The 17168-nt window shown below is 40.8% G+C and overlaps 2 protein-coding genes across 2 annotated transcripts in view; both read left to right on the top strand.

Annotated features, from left to right (window-relative positions):
• Positions 1-144: 144 nt before the first annotated feature.
• On the top strand, positions 145-10174 carry LOC145876041 (uncharacterized). Its single transcript, XM_082971814.1, has 4 exons — positions 145-185; positions 1066-1260; positions 8812-8985; positions 9985-10174. The coding sequence occupies exons 1-4, from the start codon at positions 145-147 to the stop codon at positions 10172-10174; spliced, it is 600 nt and encodes a 199-aa protein (XP_082827940.1).
• Positions 10175-12812: 2638 nt separating this feature from the next.
• Positions 12813-17168, top strand: part of LOC145876118 (uncharacterized) — a 7361-nt gene continuing 3005 nt past the window's right edge. Inside the window, exons 1-3 of the mRNA XM_082971903.1 lie at positions 12813-13091; positions 13365-13411; positions 16865-17168. The exon at positions 16865-17168 is cut by the window's right edge and continues 3005 nt beyond it. The gene's annotated coding sequence lies outside the window, so the exon portion shown is untranslated. The remainder of the gene's footprint in view (positions 13092-13364; positions 13412-16864) is intronic.

Here is a 17168-nt window from a genome sequence, read left to right as displayed (position 1 = left end):
GTAAGTACTCATGTGACTATCCCTCAGACCAAACTTTACTGAATGTAGGAACAACAGTATTTTCATTGGCTGACTAAACTTTCTATCAGCTGAAAACTCTTAAACTACAATACAAACTGATCAGTAAAGTTGTAGCATTGAGCCATGAATGCACAGCCTGTACATTATTCGTGCACCATAACGGTGTAAGCTAGGAAAGCTGAGAATAACTTTTTAATACAACCTGTCTGTCATTGTATTTCTTCTGTGTTGGCAGACTCACTGGATGTAAACTCACAGACACATCCTGTGAAGTGTTGGCCTCAGTTCTCAGTTCAAACCCCTCACACCTGAGAGAGCTGGATCTGAGTAACAATGACCTGAAGGATTCAGGAGTGAAGCTGCTCTCTGCTGGACTGGGGAATCCCCACTGTAAACTGGAGACTCTGAGGTCAGTATTATATATAGTGTGGACTGTATACTCAATACAATCTAAATCTGATACCTCACTGTCTGTCTTTTGACTGATACTGCTTTTTAAACTGGTCTGGTCAGTCAACCCAAACATTTGTACAATACATGTTTCTCTCTACAAGCAATACTTCCATAATTTGTAATTTCTTATAATGATACATTCATTCATTTATGAATATATATTGCAGGTTTCAGGACACTGATTTATCTGAACATGTTGAACAAATATATATTTTCACCACCAAAGAATAGCAGTGTGATTTTAATATGATTTGACTCTTTGCAGGCTGTCAGGCTGTCTAGTCACAGAGGAAGGCTGTGCTTCTCTGGTCTCAGCTCTGAGGTCAAACCCCTCACACCTGAGAGAGCTGGACCTGAGCTACAATCACCCAGGAGACTCAGGAGTCAGACTGCTCTCTGCTGGACTGGAGGATCCACACTGCAGACTGGAGAAACTCAAGTATGTAGAGGGTTTATGTCAATGTTCATATCAGACATGTTTGACTTAAGATGAAGAAGATATGAATATATATGTTGTTTGAGAGAATAAACCAAATGCATCTGCCATTGTCCTTCTACACTACTCGTTAAATTAACAGTGTGTATGTGAAGTCATGATGATCTCTTTGTCAGGCTGTCAGGCTGTGGAGTCACAGAGGAAGGCTGTGCTTCTCTGGTCTCAGCTCTGAGGTCAAACCCCTCACACCTGAGAGAGCTGGACCTGAGTAACAATGACCTGAAGGATTCAGGAGTGAAGCTGCTCTCTGCTGGACTGGAGGATCCACACTGCAGACTGGAGACTCTGAGGTCAGTATTCCTGTAGTTGGTCAACAAGTGATAGCTGTTCACCAGATCCACATGTGTTTACCAGGCACACATAGTCCACACCATATGTGTTTGGACAGTGAAGCTTACAGTTTTAAATATGGTGCTATGCTCCAGCATTTTTTATTTGAGATAGAATGTTTCATATTAGGTGACAGTACAGAATGTCACCTTTTATTTGAGGGTATTTTCATACATAGCTGTGTTACTGATAAGAAAGGAAAGCACTTTCTGTACGTAGTTCTCCCATTTGAAAAAGGTTTAAATATTCGGACAAATTCACTTATATTGTATTAAAGTAGTCATAAGTTTAGTATTTTGTACCATGTTCCATGCCTGCAGTGATTACATCAAGCTTGTGATTCTACTAACTTGTTGAATTCATTTTTCAGTTTGTTTTGGTTGTGTTTTGGATGTTTTTCCTAATAGAAACTGAATGGTGAATAATGTCCTGTCATTTTGGAGTCACTTCATTTGTATTGTCAGTAAGAATAGAAGATGTTTCTGAACACTTCTACATTCATGTGGATGCTACCATGATTATGAATAATCATGAATGAATTCTTAATGATGATGAATGAGAAATTTACAGAGGCACAAAGATCAGACCCCCTCTGTTATTGGTATTATTCTGTATACTTCTGGCACTTCTTTGGACACTGTGTTAACTAACCTCCAGACGAGCTTCAATGCATTACAACTCTCCTTCCGTGGCCTCCAACTGCTCTTAAATACAAGTAAAACTAAATGCATGCTCTTCAACCGATCGCTGCCTGCACCTGCCCGCATGTCCAGTATCACTACTCTGGACGGTTCTGACTTAGAATATGTGGACAACTACAAATACCTAGGTGTCTGGTTAGACTGTAAACTGTCCTTCCAGACTCACTATAAGCATCTCCAATCCAAAGTTAAATCTAGTATTGGCTTCCTATTTCGCAACATAGCATCCTTCACTCATGCTGCCAAACATACCCTTATAAAACTGACCATCCTACCGATCCTCGACTTCGGCGATGTCATTTACAAAATAGCCTCCAACACCCTACTCAATAAATTGGATGCAGTCTATCACAGTGCCATCCGTTTTGTCACCAAAGCCCCATATACAGTGGGTGAAAAAAGTATTTGATCCCCTGCTGATTTTGTACATTTGCCCACTGACAAAGAAAGGATCAGTCTATAATTTTAATGGTAGGTTTATTTGAACAGTGAGAGACAGAATAACAACAAAACATCCAGAAAAACTCATGTCAGAAATGTTATAAATTGATTTGCATTTTAATGAGGGAAATAAGTATTTGACCCCCTCTCAATCAGAAAGATTTCTGGCTCCCAGGTGTCTTTTATACAGGTAACGAGCTGAGATTAGGAGCACACTCTTAAAGGGAGTGCTCCTAACCGCAACTTGTTACCTGTAAAAAAGATACCTGTCCACAGAAGCAATCAATCAATCAGATTCCAAACTCTCCACCATGGCCAAGACCAAAGAGCTCTCCAAGGATGTCAGGGACAAGATTGAAGACCTACACAAGGCTGGAATGGGCAACAAGACCATCGCCAAGCAGCTTGGTGAGAAGATGACAACATTTGGTGCGATTATTCGCAAATGGAAGAAACACAAAAGAAGTGTCAATATCCCTCGGCCTGGGGCTCCATGCAAGATCTAACCTCGTGAAGTTGCAATGATCATGAGAACAGTGAGGAATCAGCCCAGAACTACACGGGAGGATCTTGTCAATGATCTCAAGGCAGCTGGGACCATAGTCACCAAGAAAACAATTGGTAACACACTACGCCGTGAAGGACTGAAATCCTGCAGCGACCGCAAGGTCCCCCTGCTCAAGAATACATATACATGCCTGTCTGAAGTTTGCCAATGAACATCTGAATGACTCAGAGGACAACTGGTGAAAGTGTTGTGGTCAGATGAGACCAAAATGGAGCTCTTTGACATCAACTCAACGCGCCGTGTTTGGAGGAGGAGGAATGCTGCCTATGACCCCAAGAACACCATCTCCACCGTCAAACATGGAGGTGGAAACATTATGCTTTGGGGGTGTTTTTCTGCTAAGGGGACAGGACAACTTCACTGCATCAAAGGGACGATGGACGGGGCCATGTACCGTCAAATCTTAGGTGAGAACCTCCTTCCCTCAGCCAGGGCATTGAAAATGGGTTGTGGATGGGTATTCCAGCATGACAATGACCCAAAACACACGGCCAAGGCAACAAAGGAGTGGCTCAAGAAGAAGCACATTAAGGTCCTGGAGTGGCCTAGCCAGTCTCCAGACCTTAATCACATAGAAAATCTGTGGAGGGAGATGAAGGTTCGAGTTGCCAAACGTCAGCCTTGAAACCTTAATGACTTGGAGAAGATCTGCAAAGAGGAGTGGGACAAAATCCCTCCTGAGATGTGTGCCAACCTGGTGGCAAACTACAAGAAACGTCTGACCTCTGTGATTTCCAACAAGGGTTTTGCCATCAAGTACTTAGTCATGTTTTGCAGAGGGATCAAATACTTATTTCCCTCATTAAAATGCAAATAATTGTATAACATTTTTGACATGCGTTTTTCGGGATTTATTTTGCTGTTATTCTGTCTCTCACTGTTCAAATAAACCTACCATTAAAATTATAGACTGATCATTTCTTTGTAAGTGGGCAAACGTACAAAATCAGCAGGGGATCAAATACTTTTTTCCCCCACTGTACTACCCACCACTGGGACCTGTACGCTCTTGTTGTCTGGCCCTCGCTTCATACTCGTCGCCAAACCCACTGGCTCCAGGTCATCTACAAGACCCTGCTAGGTAAAGTCCCCCCTTATCTCCGCTCACTGGTCACCATAGCAGCACCCACCTGTTGCACGCGCTCCAGCAGGTATATCTCCCTGGTCACCCCCAAAGCCAATTCCTCCTTCGGCCGCCTCTTCTTCCAGTTCTCTGCTGCTAATGACTGGAACGAACTACAAAAATCTCTAAAACTGGAAACGCTTATCTCCTTCACTAGCTTTAAGCACCAGCTGTCAGAGCAGCTCACAGATTACTGCACCTGTACATAGCCCATCTGTAATTTAGCCCAACTACCTCTTCCCCTACTGTATTTATTTATTTAGCTCCTTTGCACCCCATTATTTCTACTTTGCACTTTCTTCCACTGCATATCTACCATTCCAGTGTTTTACTTGCTATATTGTATTTACTTTGCCACCATGGCCTTTTTTGCCTTTACCTCCCTTATTTCACTTCATTTGCTCACATTGTATATAGACTTATTTTTCTACTGTATTATTGACTGTATGTTTGTGTAATACCCTTGTTTGAACCAAGTATTGAGTTTATTTGTTATAATTAATTGGTATTATATTTAAAAGGGCTAGGGGGCAGCATTGACACGGCTGGATAAAAAACATACCCGATTTAATCTGGTTACCACTCCTACTCAGTAACTAGAATATGCATATACTTATTACATATGGATAGAAAACACCCTAAATTTTCTAAAACTGTTTGAATGGTGTCTGTGAGTATAACAGAACTCAAATGGCAGGTCAAAACCTGAGAGATTCCTTTACAGGAAGTGGCCTGTCTGACCATTTGTTGAACTTCTTTTCCATCTCTATCATTTACTAAGGATCTCTGCTCTAACGTGACACTTCCCACGTCTTCCATAGGCGCTCAGAGCCCGGGAAAAAACAGAATGTCGTCATTCCAGCCCCAGGCTGAAACACATTATCGCCTTTCTCAAGTGGCCCATCAAGAGACACTAGCTTATGCGCGTGACCCCGACCGCCCCCGCCTTTGGGATTTTTTCCTCTGTTTGCCGAAAAGGAGATTCCCTGTCGGAATATTATCGCTTTTCTACGAGAAAAATGTCGTAAAAATTGATTTTAAACAGCGGTTGACATGCTTCGACGTACGGTAATGGAATACTTAGAATTTTATTGTCACGAATTGCGCCAAGCGCGTGACACTTCTTTACTATTTCGGATAGTGTCTGGAACGCACGAACAAAACGCCGCTATTCGGATATAACGATGGATTATTTTGGACCAAACCAACATTTGTTATTGAAGTAGCTGTCCTGGGTGTGTATTCTGACGAAGACAACAAAAGGTAATGACATTTTTATAATAGTAAATATGATTATGGTGAGTGCTAAACTTGCCGGGTGTCTAAATAGTGAGCCCGTGATGCCTGGGCTATGTACTTAGAATATTGCAAAATGTGCTTTCACCAAAAAGCTATTTTAAAATCGGACATATCGAGTGCATAGAGGAGGTCTGTATCTATAATTCTTAAAATAATTGTTATGCTTTTTGTGAACGTTTATCGTGAGTAATTTAGTAAAATGTTAGCGAATTCCCCGGAAGTTTGCGGGGGGTATGCTAGTTCTGAACGTCACATGCTAATGTAAAAAGCTGGTTTTTGATATAAATATGAACTTGATTGAACAAAACATGCATGTATTGTATAACATAATGTCCTAGGGTTGTCATCTGATGAAGATCATCAAAGGTGAGTGCTGCATTTAGCTGTCTTCTGGGTTTTGGTGACATTATATGCTGGCTTGAAAAATGGGTGTCTGATTATTTCTGGCTTGGTACTCTGCTGACATAATCTAATGTTTTGCTTTCGTTGTAAAGCCTTTTTGAAATCGGACAGTGTGGTTAGATTAACGAGAGTCTTATCTTTAAATGGCTGTAAAATAGTCATATGTTTGAGAAATTGAAGTAATAGGATTTTTAAGGTTTTGAAAATCGCGCCACAGGATAGCCGTGGCTGTTACGTAGGTGGGACGAATTCGTCCCGCCTAGCCTAGAGAGGTTAATGCATGGGATGGTTTATCCTGATTCAATAACAGAAACCTATAATCATTTCATCTGAAGTTAATACCCTATTGTCATAACCCTAGATAGTTTACAATAGGAATTCTTATTGGAGATGTCCTTCTCACCTAACATCCCATGCTGTTGATATACTCTACATATGTTAATATTGTGAGAGTCATATTCAAGCCTGGTGAGAGGGTTACATTTGTTTAACTCCATGTGTTACTCTGTGTTGTTATATGTGTCGAACTGCTTTGCTTTATCTTGGCCAGGTCGCACTTGTAAATGAGAACTTGTTCGCAACTTGCCTACCTGGTTAAATAAAGGTGAAATAAATAAATAAATTGGTAATGGTGAGAGGTTAGCATGTTTTGTTGTAGCCTCTGTTATTGGTAATGGTGAGGTTAGCATGTTTTGTTGTAGCCTCTATTGGTAATGGTGAGAGGTTAGCATGTTTTATTGTATCCTCTGTTATTGGTAATGGTGAGAGGTTAGCATGTTTTGTTGTAGCCTCTGTTATTGGTAATGGTGAGAGGTTAGCATGTTTTGTTGTAGCCTCTGTTATTGGTAATGGTGAGAGGTTAGCATGTTTTGTTGTAGCCTCTTTAACTCTCTCACTCATTATTATTCATGATCTTTCTCAATCATGGCAGTCACAGGCTTGATGTAGTCATTGCAGTCAAAGAATATGGGACCAAATACTAAACTTTTGACTAATTTAATACACTATGAGTGAATTGGTCAGAATACTTATGACTTCTATAACCTCTTAGGGCTAGGGGGCAGTATTTACACCACCGGATAAAAAACGTACCCGATTTAATCTGGTTACTACTCCTACCCAGTAACTAGAATATGCATATACTTATTAGATATGGATAGAAAACACCCTAAAGTTTCTAAAACTGTTTGAATGGTGTCTGTGAGTATAACAGAACTCATATGGCAGGCAAAAACCTGAGAGATTCCTTTACAGGGAGTGGCCTGTCTGACCATTTATTGGCTTTCTTTGACATCTCTTTCCAAAACAAAGGATCTCTGCGGTAACGTGACACTTCCCACGGCTCCCATAGGCACTCAGAGCCCGGGAAAAAGCTGAATGTCGTCATTCCAGCCCCAGGGTGAAACACATTATCGCCTTTGTCAAGCGGCCGATCAGGGGACAGTGGGCTTAGGCGCGTGCACTGGTCGCCCCCGTCTTTCTTTTTTTTCCTCTATTTACCGAAACGCAGATTCCCGGTCGGAATATTATCGCTTTTTACGAGATAAATTGCATAAAAATTGATTTTAAACAGCGGTTGTCATGCTTCGAAGTACGGTAATGGAATATTTAGAATTTTTTTGTCACGAAATGCGCCATGCTCGTAACCCTGATTTACCATTTCGGATAGTGTCTAGAACGCACGAACAAAACGCCGCTGTTTGGATATAACGATGGATTATTTGGGACCAAACCAACATTTGTTATTGAAGTAGCAGTCCTGGGAGTGCATTCTGACGAAGACAACAAAAGTAATAACATTTTTGTTATAGTAAATCTGATTTTGTTGAAGGCTAAACTTGCTGGGTGTCTAAATAGCTAGCCCGTGATGGCTGGGCTATGTACTTAGAATATTGCAAAATGTGCTTTCACCAAAAAGCTATTTTAAAATCGGACATATCGAGTGCATAGAGGAGTTCTGTATCTATAATTCTTAAAATAATTGTTATGCTTTTTGTTAACGTTTATCGTGAGTAATTTAGAAAATTGTTAGTAAATTCCCCGGAAGTTTGCTAGTTCTGAACGTCACATGCTAATGTAAAAAGCTGTTTTTTGATATAAATATGAACTTGATTGAACAAAACATGCATGTATTGTATAACATAATGTCCTTGGGTTGTCATCTGATGAAGATCATCAAAGGTTAGTGCTGCATTTAGCTATCTTCTGGGTTTTTGTGACATTATATGCTAGCTTGAAAAATGGGTGTCTGATTATTTCTGGCTTGGTACTCTGCTGACATAATCTAATGTTTTGCTTTCGTTGTAAAGCCATTTTGAAATCGGACAGTGTGGTTAGATAAAGGAGAGTCTTGTCTTTAAAATGGTGTAAAATAGTTATATGTTTGAGAAATTGAAGTAATAGCATTTTTAAGGTATTTGAATATCGCGCCACGGGATTAGACTGGCTGTTGCGTAGGTGGGACGATTTGGTGCCACCTACCCTAGAGAGGTTAAATAGGGGGACTAGATACATAACGTGCTTTTATTTTTCTAAATGGTGAAACAGATATGTGTGAAAATATCCTCAAATAAAAGGTGACATTATATACTGTCACCTCATATGAAACATTTGATCTGAAATCCACAATGTTGGAGTTTAAAGCCACATTTAAAATGTTATCTTCACTGTCAAAATAGATATGGTGTGGACTGTATACTCAATACAATCTAAATCTGATACCTCACTGTCTGTCTTTTGACTGATACTGATTTTTAAACTGGTCTGGTAGTCTACTCAAATATTTGTATTATACATGTTTCTATCTGCAGGCAAAACTTTGATAATCTGTAATTTATATTATGATACATTAATTTATGAGTAGATATGGAAGGTTTCAGGACACTGATATATCTAAATATGTTGAAAAAATATACTGCCACTATTTTCACCACCAAAGACTAGCTGTGTGCTTTTAAAATGATTTGACTTTTTGCAGGCTGTCAGGCTGTGGAGCCACAGAGGAAGGCTGTGCTTCTCTGGTCTCAGCTCTGAAGTCAAACCCCTCACACCTGAGAGAGCTGGACCTGAGTAACAGTGACCTGAAGGATTCAGGAGTGGAGCTGCTCTCTGCTGTACTGGAGGATCCCCACTGTAAACTGGAGACTCTGAGGTCAGTATTCCTGTAGTTGGTCAACAAGTGATAACTGTTCACCAGATCCACATGTGTTTACCAGACACACATAGTCCACACCATATGTGTTTGGACAGTGAAGCTTACAGTTTTAAATGTGGTGCTATGCTCCAGCATGTATCTTCTCACTTAGACAGAAAACATCCACCATTTTAATATTGGGCAAAACACAACCCAAAACACAACCAAAACAAACTGCAAATGCAACCAACGAGTTTGAGTCACAAGCTTGATGTAGTCGTTGCTTTCATGGAATATGGGACCAAATACTAAACTTTTGACTATTTTAATACGCTATGATTTAATTGGTCAGAATACTTATGACTTCTTTAAATAGGGGGACTAGATACATAAAGTGCTTTCATTTTTCTAAATGGTGAAACAGATATGTATGAAAATATCCTCATATAAAAGGTGACATTATATACTGTCACCTCATATGAAACAGTTGATCTGAAATCCAAAATGTTGGAGTATAGAGCCACATTTAAAATGTTATCTTCACTGTCAAAATAGATATGGTGTGGACTGTATACTCAATACAATCTAAATCTGATACCTCACTGTGTCTTTTGACTGATACTGCTTTTAAACTGGTCTGGTCAGTCTACTCAAATATTTGTACTATACATGTTTCTATCTGCAGGCAAAACTTTGATAATCTGTAATTTATAATATGATACATTAATTTCTGAATAAATATGGAAGGTTTCAGGACACTGATATATCTGAACATGTTTCAAAAATATACTGCCACTATTTTCACCACCAAAGAATAGCAGTGTGATTTTAATATGATCTGACTCTTTGCAGGCTGTCAGGCTGTCTAGTCACAGAGGAAGGCTGTGCTTCTCTGGTCTCAGCTCTGAGGTCAAACCCAACACATTATTTGTGCACGGGTAACAGTGTAAGCAGAGAAAGCTAAGCGTATCATTTTAATACAACCTGTCTGTTATTGTATTTCTTCGGTGTTTGCAGACTCATTGGCTGTAAACTCACAGACACATCCTGTAAAGTGTTGGCCTCAGTTCTCAGTTCAAACCCCTCACACCTGAGAGAGCTGGACCTGAGTAACAATGACCTGAAGGATTCAGGAGTGAAGCTGCTCTCTGCTGGACTGGAGGATCCACACTGCAGACTGGAGACTCTGAGGTCAGTATTCCTGTAGTTGGTCAACAAGTGATAACTGTTCACCAGATCCACATGTGTTTACCAGGCACACATAGTCCACACCATATGTGTTTGGACAGTGAAGCTTACAGTTTTAAATGTGGTGCTATGCTCCAGCATTTTGGATTTGAGATCGAATGTTTCATATTAGGTGACAGTACAGAATGTCACCTTTTATTTGAGGTTAAAGATGAGAGGTTAGTATGTTTTGTTGTAACCTCTGTTATTGGTAATGGTGAGAGGTTAGCATGTTTTGTTGTAGCCTCTGTTATTGGTAATGGTGAGAGGTTAGCATGTTTTGTTGTAGCCTCTGTTATTGGTAATGGTGAGAGGTTAGCATGTTTTGTTGTAGCCTCTGTTATTGGTAATGGTGAGAGGTTAGCATGTTTTGTTGTATCCTCTGTTATTGGTAATGGTCAAATCAAATGTATTTATATAGCCCTTCTTACATCAGCTGATATCTCACAGTGCTGTACAGAAACCCAGCCTAAAACCCCAAACAGCAAGCAATGCAGGTGTAGAAGCACGGTGGCTAGGAAAAACTCCCTAGAAAGGCCAAAACCTAGGAAGAAACCTAGAGAGGAACCAGGCTATGAGGGGTGGCCAATCCTCTTCTGGCTGTGCTGGGTGGAGATTATAACAGCACATGGCCAAGATATTCAAATGTTCATAAATGACCAGCATGGTCAAATAATAATAATCTTAGTAGTTGTCGAGGGTGCAACAAGTCAGTAACACAAGAGTAAGTGTCATTTGGCTTTTTCATAGCCGAACTTTGAGACTATCTCTACCACTCCTGCTGTCTCTAGAGAGTTGAAAACAGCAGGCCTGGGACAGGTTGCACGTCCGGTGAACAGGTCAGGGTTCCAGAAGGTCTGGGACAGCAGGTCTGGGACAGTTAGTACGTCCGGTGAACAGGTCAGGGTTCCATAGCTGCAGGCAGAACAGTTGGAACTGGAGCAGCAGCACGGCCAGGTGAACTGGGGACAGCAAGGAGTCATCAAGCCAGGTAGTCCTGAGCCATGGTCCTAGGGCTCAGGTCCTCCGAGAGAGAGAAAGAAAGAAAGAGAGAATTAGAGAGAGCATATTTAAATTCACACAAGACACCGGAAAAGACAAGAGAAATACCCCAGATATGACAGACTGACCCTAGCCCCCCGACACATAAACTACTGCAGCATAAATACTGGAGGCTGAGACAGGAGGGGTCAGGAGACACTGTGGCCCCATCCGATGAAACCCCCGGACAGGGCCAAACAGGTAGGATATAACCGCACCCACTTTGCCAAAGCACAGCCCCGACACCACTGGAGGGATATCTCCAACCACCAACTTCCCATCCTGAGACAAGGCCGAGTATAGCCCACAAAGATCTCCGCCACGGCACAACCCGGGGGGCGGCAACCCAGACAGGAAGACCACGTCAGTGACTCAACCCACTCAAATGACGCACCCCTCCTAGGGACGGCATGGAAGAACACCAGTAAGCCAGTGACACAGCCCCTGTAATAGGGTTAGAGGCAGAGAATGCCAGTGGAGAGAGGGGAACCAGCCAAGCAGAGACAGCAAGGGCGGTTCGTTGCTCCAGCCTTTCCGTTCACCTTCACACCCCTGTGAATAGGTTAGGATGTTTTAGTATGTTTTGAGAGGTTAGGATATTTTGTTGTAGCTTCTGTTATTGGTAATGGGGAGAGGTTAGCATGTGTTGTTGTAGCCTCTGTTATTGGTAATGGTGAGAGGTTAGCATGTTTTGTTGTAGCCTCTGTTATTGGTAATGGTGAGAGGTTAACATGTTTTGTTGTATCCTATGTTATTGGTAATGGTGAGAGGTTAGCATGTTTTGTTGTATCCTTTGTTATTGGTAATGGTGAGAGGTTAGCATGTTTTGTTGTAGCCTCTGTTATTGGTAATGGTGAGAGGTTAGCATGTTTTGTTGTAGCCTCTGTTATTGGTAAGGGTGAGAGGTTAGCATGTTTTGTTGTAGCCTCTGTAACTTTCTCTCTCATTATTATTCATGATTCATTCATGATTTGTATTAATCATGTCATCATCAGGATTCATTTAGTAGTGTTCAGAAACATGTTATCTACTCACTTAGACAGAAAATTATCCAGTCATCATCCACCATTTTATTATTGGGCAAAACACAACCAAAACAAACTGGAAATCCAACCAACTAGTTTACAACCAAACACTAATCTATTGACTACTTTAATACACTATAAATGAATTGGTCAGAATACTTATGACTTCTTCAAATGGGGGGACTAGCTACATAAAGTGCTTTCATTTTTCTAAATGGTGAAACAGATATGTATGAAAATATCCTCAAATAAAAGGTGACATTATATACTGTCACCTCATATGAAACATTTGATCTGAAATCCAAAATGTTGGAGTTTAGAGCCACATTTAAAATGTTATCTTCACTGTCAAAATAGATATGGTGTGGACTGTATACTCAATACAATCTAAATCTGATACCTCACTGTCTGTCTTTTGACTGATACTGTTTTTAAACTGGTCTGATCAGTCTACTAAAACATTTGTACTATACATGTTTCTATCTGCAGGCAAAACTTTGATAATTTGTCATTTCTAATAATGAAACATTCATTTATGAATAGATATGGAAGGTTTCAGGACACTGATATATCTGAATATGTTGAAGAAATATGCTGCCACTATTTTCACCACCAAAGAATAGCAGTGTGGTTTTAATATGATTTGACTCTTTGCAGGCTGTCAGGCTGTCTAGTCACAGAGGAAGGCTGTGCTTCACTGGTCTCAGCTCTGAGGTCAAACCCCTCACACCTGAGAGAGCTGGACCTGAGCTACAATCACCCAGGAGTCTCAGGAGTCAGACTGCTCTCTGCTGGACTGGAGGATCCACACTGCAGACTGGAGAAACTCAAGTATGTAGAGGGTTTATGTCAATGTTCATATCAGACATGTTTGACTTTTCAGGCTAGTTAAGACAAACATTCTTACCACCACTTGGACAAAGTTATATTGTGTGTGTGTGTGTGTGTGTGTGTGTGTGTGTGTGTGTGTGTGTGTGTGTGTGTGTGTGTGTGTGTGTGTGTGTGTGTGTGTGTGTGTGTGTGTGTGTGTGTGTGTGTGTGTGTGTGTGTGTGAGTTCAGGTGTATCCCTCAATGACTGTCTGTTTTTCTGCTTACCGCTACAGTGTGGAACATGGTGGAGAGAACAGAATGAAACCTGGACTTAGAAAATGTGAGTGTTGACTGCTGTGAAGAATATGACTAAGAATAAGTCTTAATTCAAGTTAAGTCAAAGACCACCATCATCACTGACTTGGTCATATTAAATATCATCTGTAGTTCTACAGAAGCAGAAATCAGGGACACCAAAGTTTACAAAGAGTTGATATGACAACGTGTGTGTGTGTGTGTGTGTGTGTGTGTGTGTGTGTGTGTGTGTGTGTGTGTGTGTGTGTGTGTGTGTGTGTGTGTGTGTGTGTGTGTGTGTGTGTGTGTGTGTGTGTGTGTGTGTGTGTGTGTGTGTGTGTGTTTAATTAATGGGAATAAGTGTGTATTATATTACCATACATTATAACATGTGATCATTCAACAAGTCTCAAGTTACCTTAACCTGTTAGGGCTAGGGGGCAGTATTGACACGGCTGGATAAAAAACATACCCGATTTAATCTGGTTACCACTCCTACCCAGTAACTAGAATATGCATATACTTATTACATATGGATAGAAAACACCCTAAAGTTTCTAAAACTGTTTGAATGGTGTCTGTGAGTATAACAGAACTCAAATGGCAGGTCAAAACCTGAGAGATTCCTTTACAGGAAGTGGCCTGTCTGACCATTTCTTGAACTTCTTTTCCATCTCTATCTTTTACTAAGGATCTCTGCTCTAACGTGACACTTCCTACGTCGTCCATAGGCGCTCAGAGCCCGGGAAAAACCTGAATGTCGTCATCCCAGCCCCAGGCTGAAACACTTGATCGCCTTTCTCAAGTGGCCGATCAAGGGACTGTGGGCTTATGCGCGTGACCCGACCGCCCCCGCCTTTGTGATTTTTTCCTCTGTTTGCCGAAAAGGAGATTCCCTGTCGGAATATTATCGCTTTTCTACGAGAAAAATGGCGTAAAAATTGATTTTAACCAGCGGTTGACATGCTTCAAAGTACGGTAATGGAATATTTAGAATTTTTTTGTCACGAATTGCGCCATTCGCGCGACCCTTCTTTATTCAAGGCGGACGTTTGCATTCTCTTTTAAAACGTTTTGGAACGAGAGTACCAAACATGAACTCGCGCGCCAGAGTCTAATCGGCCACCACCGTTCCAAGGCTCTTGTTCGTTCAGTTCTCACAGTATAAGACTCAAAACACTTTCTAAAGACTGGTGACATCTAGTGGAAGCCATAGGAAGTGCTCAACAATTAATAAGCCCCTGTGTGTTTCAATGGCATAGGCTTAAAGGTAATTCAACACATCAGGTATCCACTTCCTGTCAGAATTTGTCTCAGGGTTTTGACTGCCATATGAGTTCTGTTATACTCACAGACACCATTCAAACAGTTTTAGAAACAGAGTGTTTTCTATCCAAATCAACTAATTATATGCATATCCTAGCTTCTGAGTTTGAGTGAGGCCATTTAAAATGGGCACGTATTTTTTTCAAAATTTGCCCCTGTCCTTAACTTGTTATGGATAGGGGGCAGTATTTTCATGGCCGGATAAAAAACTTACCCGATTTAATCTGATTATTACTCCTGTCCAGAAACTAGAATATGCCCATCTATAATTTAGCCCAAACTACTACCTCTTCCCCTACTCTTCCCCTACTGTATTTATTTATTTTATTTATTTAGCTCCTTTGCACTATATTATTTATATTTTAACTTTGAACTTTCTTCAAACTACAAATCTACCATTCCTGTGTTTTACTTGCTATACTTTATTTACTTTGCCACCATGGCCTTTTTTGCCTTTACCTCCCTTATCTCACATCATTTGCTCACATTGTATATAGTCTTATTTTTTTCTACTGCATCATTGATTGTATGTTGTTTTACTCCATGTGTAACTCTGTGTTTTTGTATGTTGTCGAACTGCTTTGCTTTATCTTGGCCAGGTCGCAATTGTAAATGAGAACTTGTTCTCAACTTGCCTACCTGGTTAACCTCTCTAGGGTAGGTGGCACCAAATCGTCCCACCTACGTAACAGCCAGTGTAATCCCGTGGCGCGTTATTCAAAAACCTCAAAAATGCAAAAACTTCAATTTTTCAAACATATGACTATTTTACACCATTTTAAAGACAAGACTCTCGTTAATCTAACCACACTGTCCGATTTCAAAAAGGCTTTACAACGAAAGCAAAACATTAGATTATGTCAGCAGAGTACCCAGCCAGAAATAATCAGACACCCATTTTTCAAGCTAGCATATAATGTCACATAAACCCAAACCACAGCTAAATGCAGCACTAATCTTTGATGATCTTCATCAGATGACAACCCTAGGACATTATGTTATACAATACATGCATGTTTTGTTCAATCAAGTTCATATTTATATCAAAAAACAGCTTTTTACATTAGCATGAGACTAGCATGTGACTAGCATTCCCACCGAACACTGCCGGTGAATTTACTAAATTACTCACGATAAACGTTCACAAAAAACATTTTAAGAATTATAGATACAGAACTCCTCTATGCTCTCGATATGTCCGATTTTAAAATAGCTTTTCGGTGAAAGCACATTTTGCAATATTCTCAGTAGATAGCCCGGCATCACAGGGCTAGCTATTTAGACACCCAGCAAGTTTAGCACTCACCAAAGTCACATTTACTATAAGAAAAATGTTATTACCTTTGCTGTTCTTCGTCAGAATGCACTCCCAGGACTTCTACTTCAATAACAAATGTTGGTTTGGTCCCAAATAATCCATTGTTATATCCAAATAGCGGCGTTTTGTTCGTGCGTTCAAGACACTATCCGAAAGGGTAAATAAGGGTGACGAGCATGGCGCATTTCGTGACAAAAAAATTCTAAATATTCCATTACCGTACTTCGAAGCATGTCAACCGCTGTTTAAAATCAATTTTTATGCCATTTTTCTCGTAAAAAAGCGATAATATTCCGACCGGGAATCTGCGTTTAGGTAAAAAGAGGAAAGAAAATAAAGCACGGGGTCGACTCGGGCACGCGCCTAAGCCCATTGTCCTCTGATCGGCCACTTGCCAAACGCGATAATGTGTTTCAGCCAGAGGCTGCCTCGATATCATTCAGCTTTTTCCCGGGCTCTGAGAGCCTATGGGAGCCGTAGGAAGTGTCACGTTACAGCAAAGATCCTCAGTCTTCAATAAAAAGAGCCAAGATGAACAACAACTTGTCAGACAGGCCACTTCCTGTTCAGAATCTTCTCAGGTTTTGCCTGCCATATGAGTTCTGTTATACTCACAGACACCATTCAAACAGTTTTAGAAACTTTAGGGTGTTTTCTATCCAAAGCCAATAATTATATGCATATTCTAGTTACTGGGCAGGAGTAGTAACCAGATTAAATCGGGTACGTTTTTTATCCGGCCATGTCAATACTGCCCCCGAGCCCTAACAGGTTAAATGAATTAGTGAAAAGTGAGTTAACATTCTAATGTGAATGATGATGATTTCTAATATTGTGTCTGGTTTCATCCATCAGATGTCTGTGATCTCACACTGGACCTAAACACAGTAAACAGACTCCTCTCTCTGTCTGAGGCGAACAGAAAGGTGACATGGAGGACAGAGGAGCAGCCGTATCCTGATCACCCAGAGAGATTTGAGGACTGGGAACAGGTGCTGTGTAGAGAGGGTCTGACTGGGCGCTGTTACTGGGAGGTAGAGTGGAGTGGGAGAAGGGCTGATATAGGAGTGACATATAAAGGAATCAACAGGAGAGGAGGGGGTAAGGACTGTTGTCTTGGATGTAATGACAAGTCCTGGAGTCTGTTCTGCTCTGACAA

Source organism: Salmo salar, unplaced genomic scaffold, assembly GCF_965601325.2.
Source record: "Salmo salar unplaced genomic scaffold, fSalSal1 ptg000432l, whole genome shotgun sequence".
NCBI classification, from domain to species: domain Eukaryota; kingdom Metazoa; phylum Chordata; class Actinopteri; order Salmoniformes; family Salmonidae; genus Salmo; species Salmo salar.
Note: the sequence above shows the minus strand (reverse complement) of the source record. Positions and strands in the feature narration are given on the sequence as shown.

Excerpts from the sequence above, each read along its gene's own strand:
- LOC145876041 (XM_082971814.1), top strand. The coding sequence starts at position 145 with ATGAATGCACAGCCTGTACATTATTCGTGCACCATAACGGT. Across the intron at positions 186-1,065 it reads TATTCGTGCACCATAACGGT|TCATGATGATCTCTTTGTCA; the intron begins GTAAGCTAGGAA and ends GTGTATGTGAAG. Across the intron at positions 8,986-9,984 it reads TGTAAACTGGAGACTCTGAG|ACTCATTGGCTGTAAACTCA; the intron begins GTCAGTATTCCT and ends CGGTGTTTGCAG.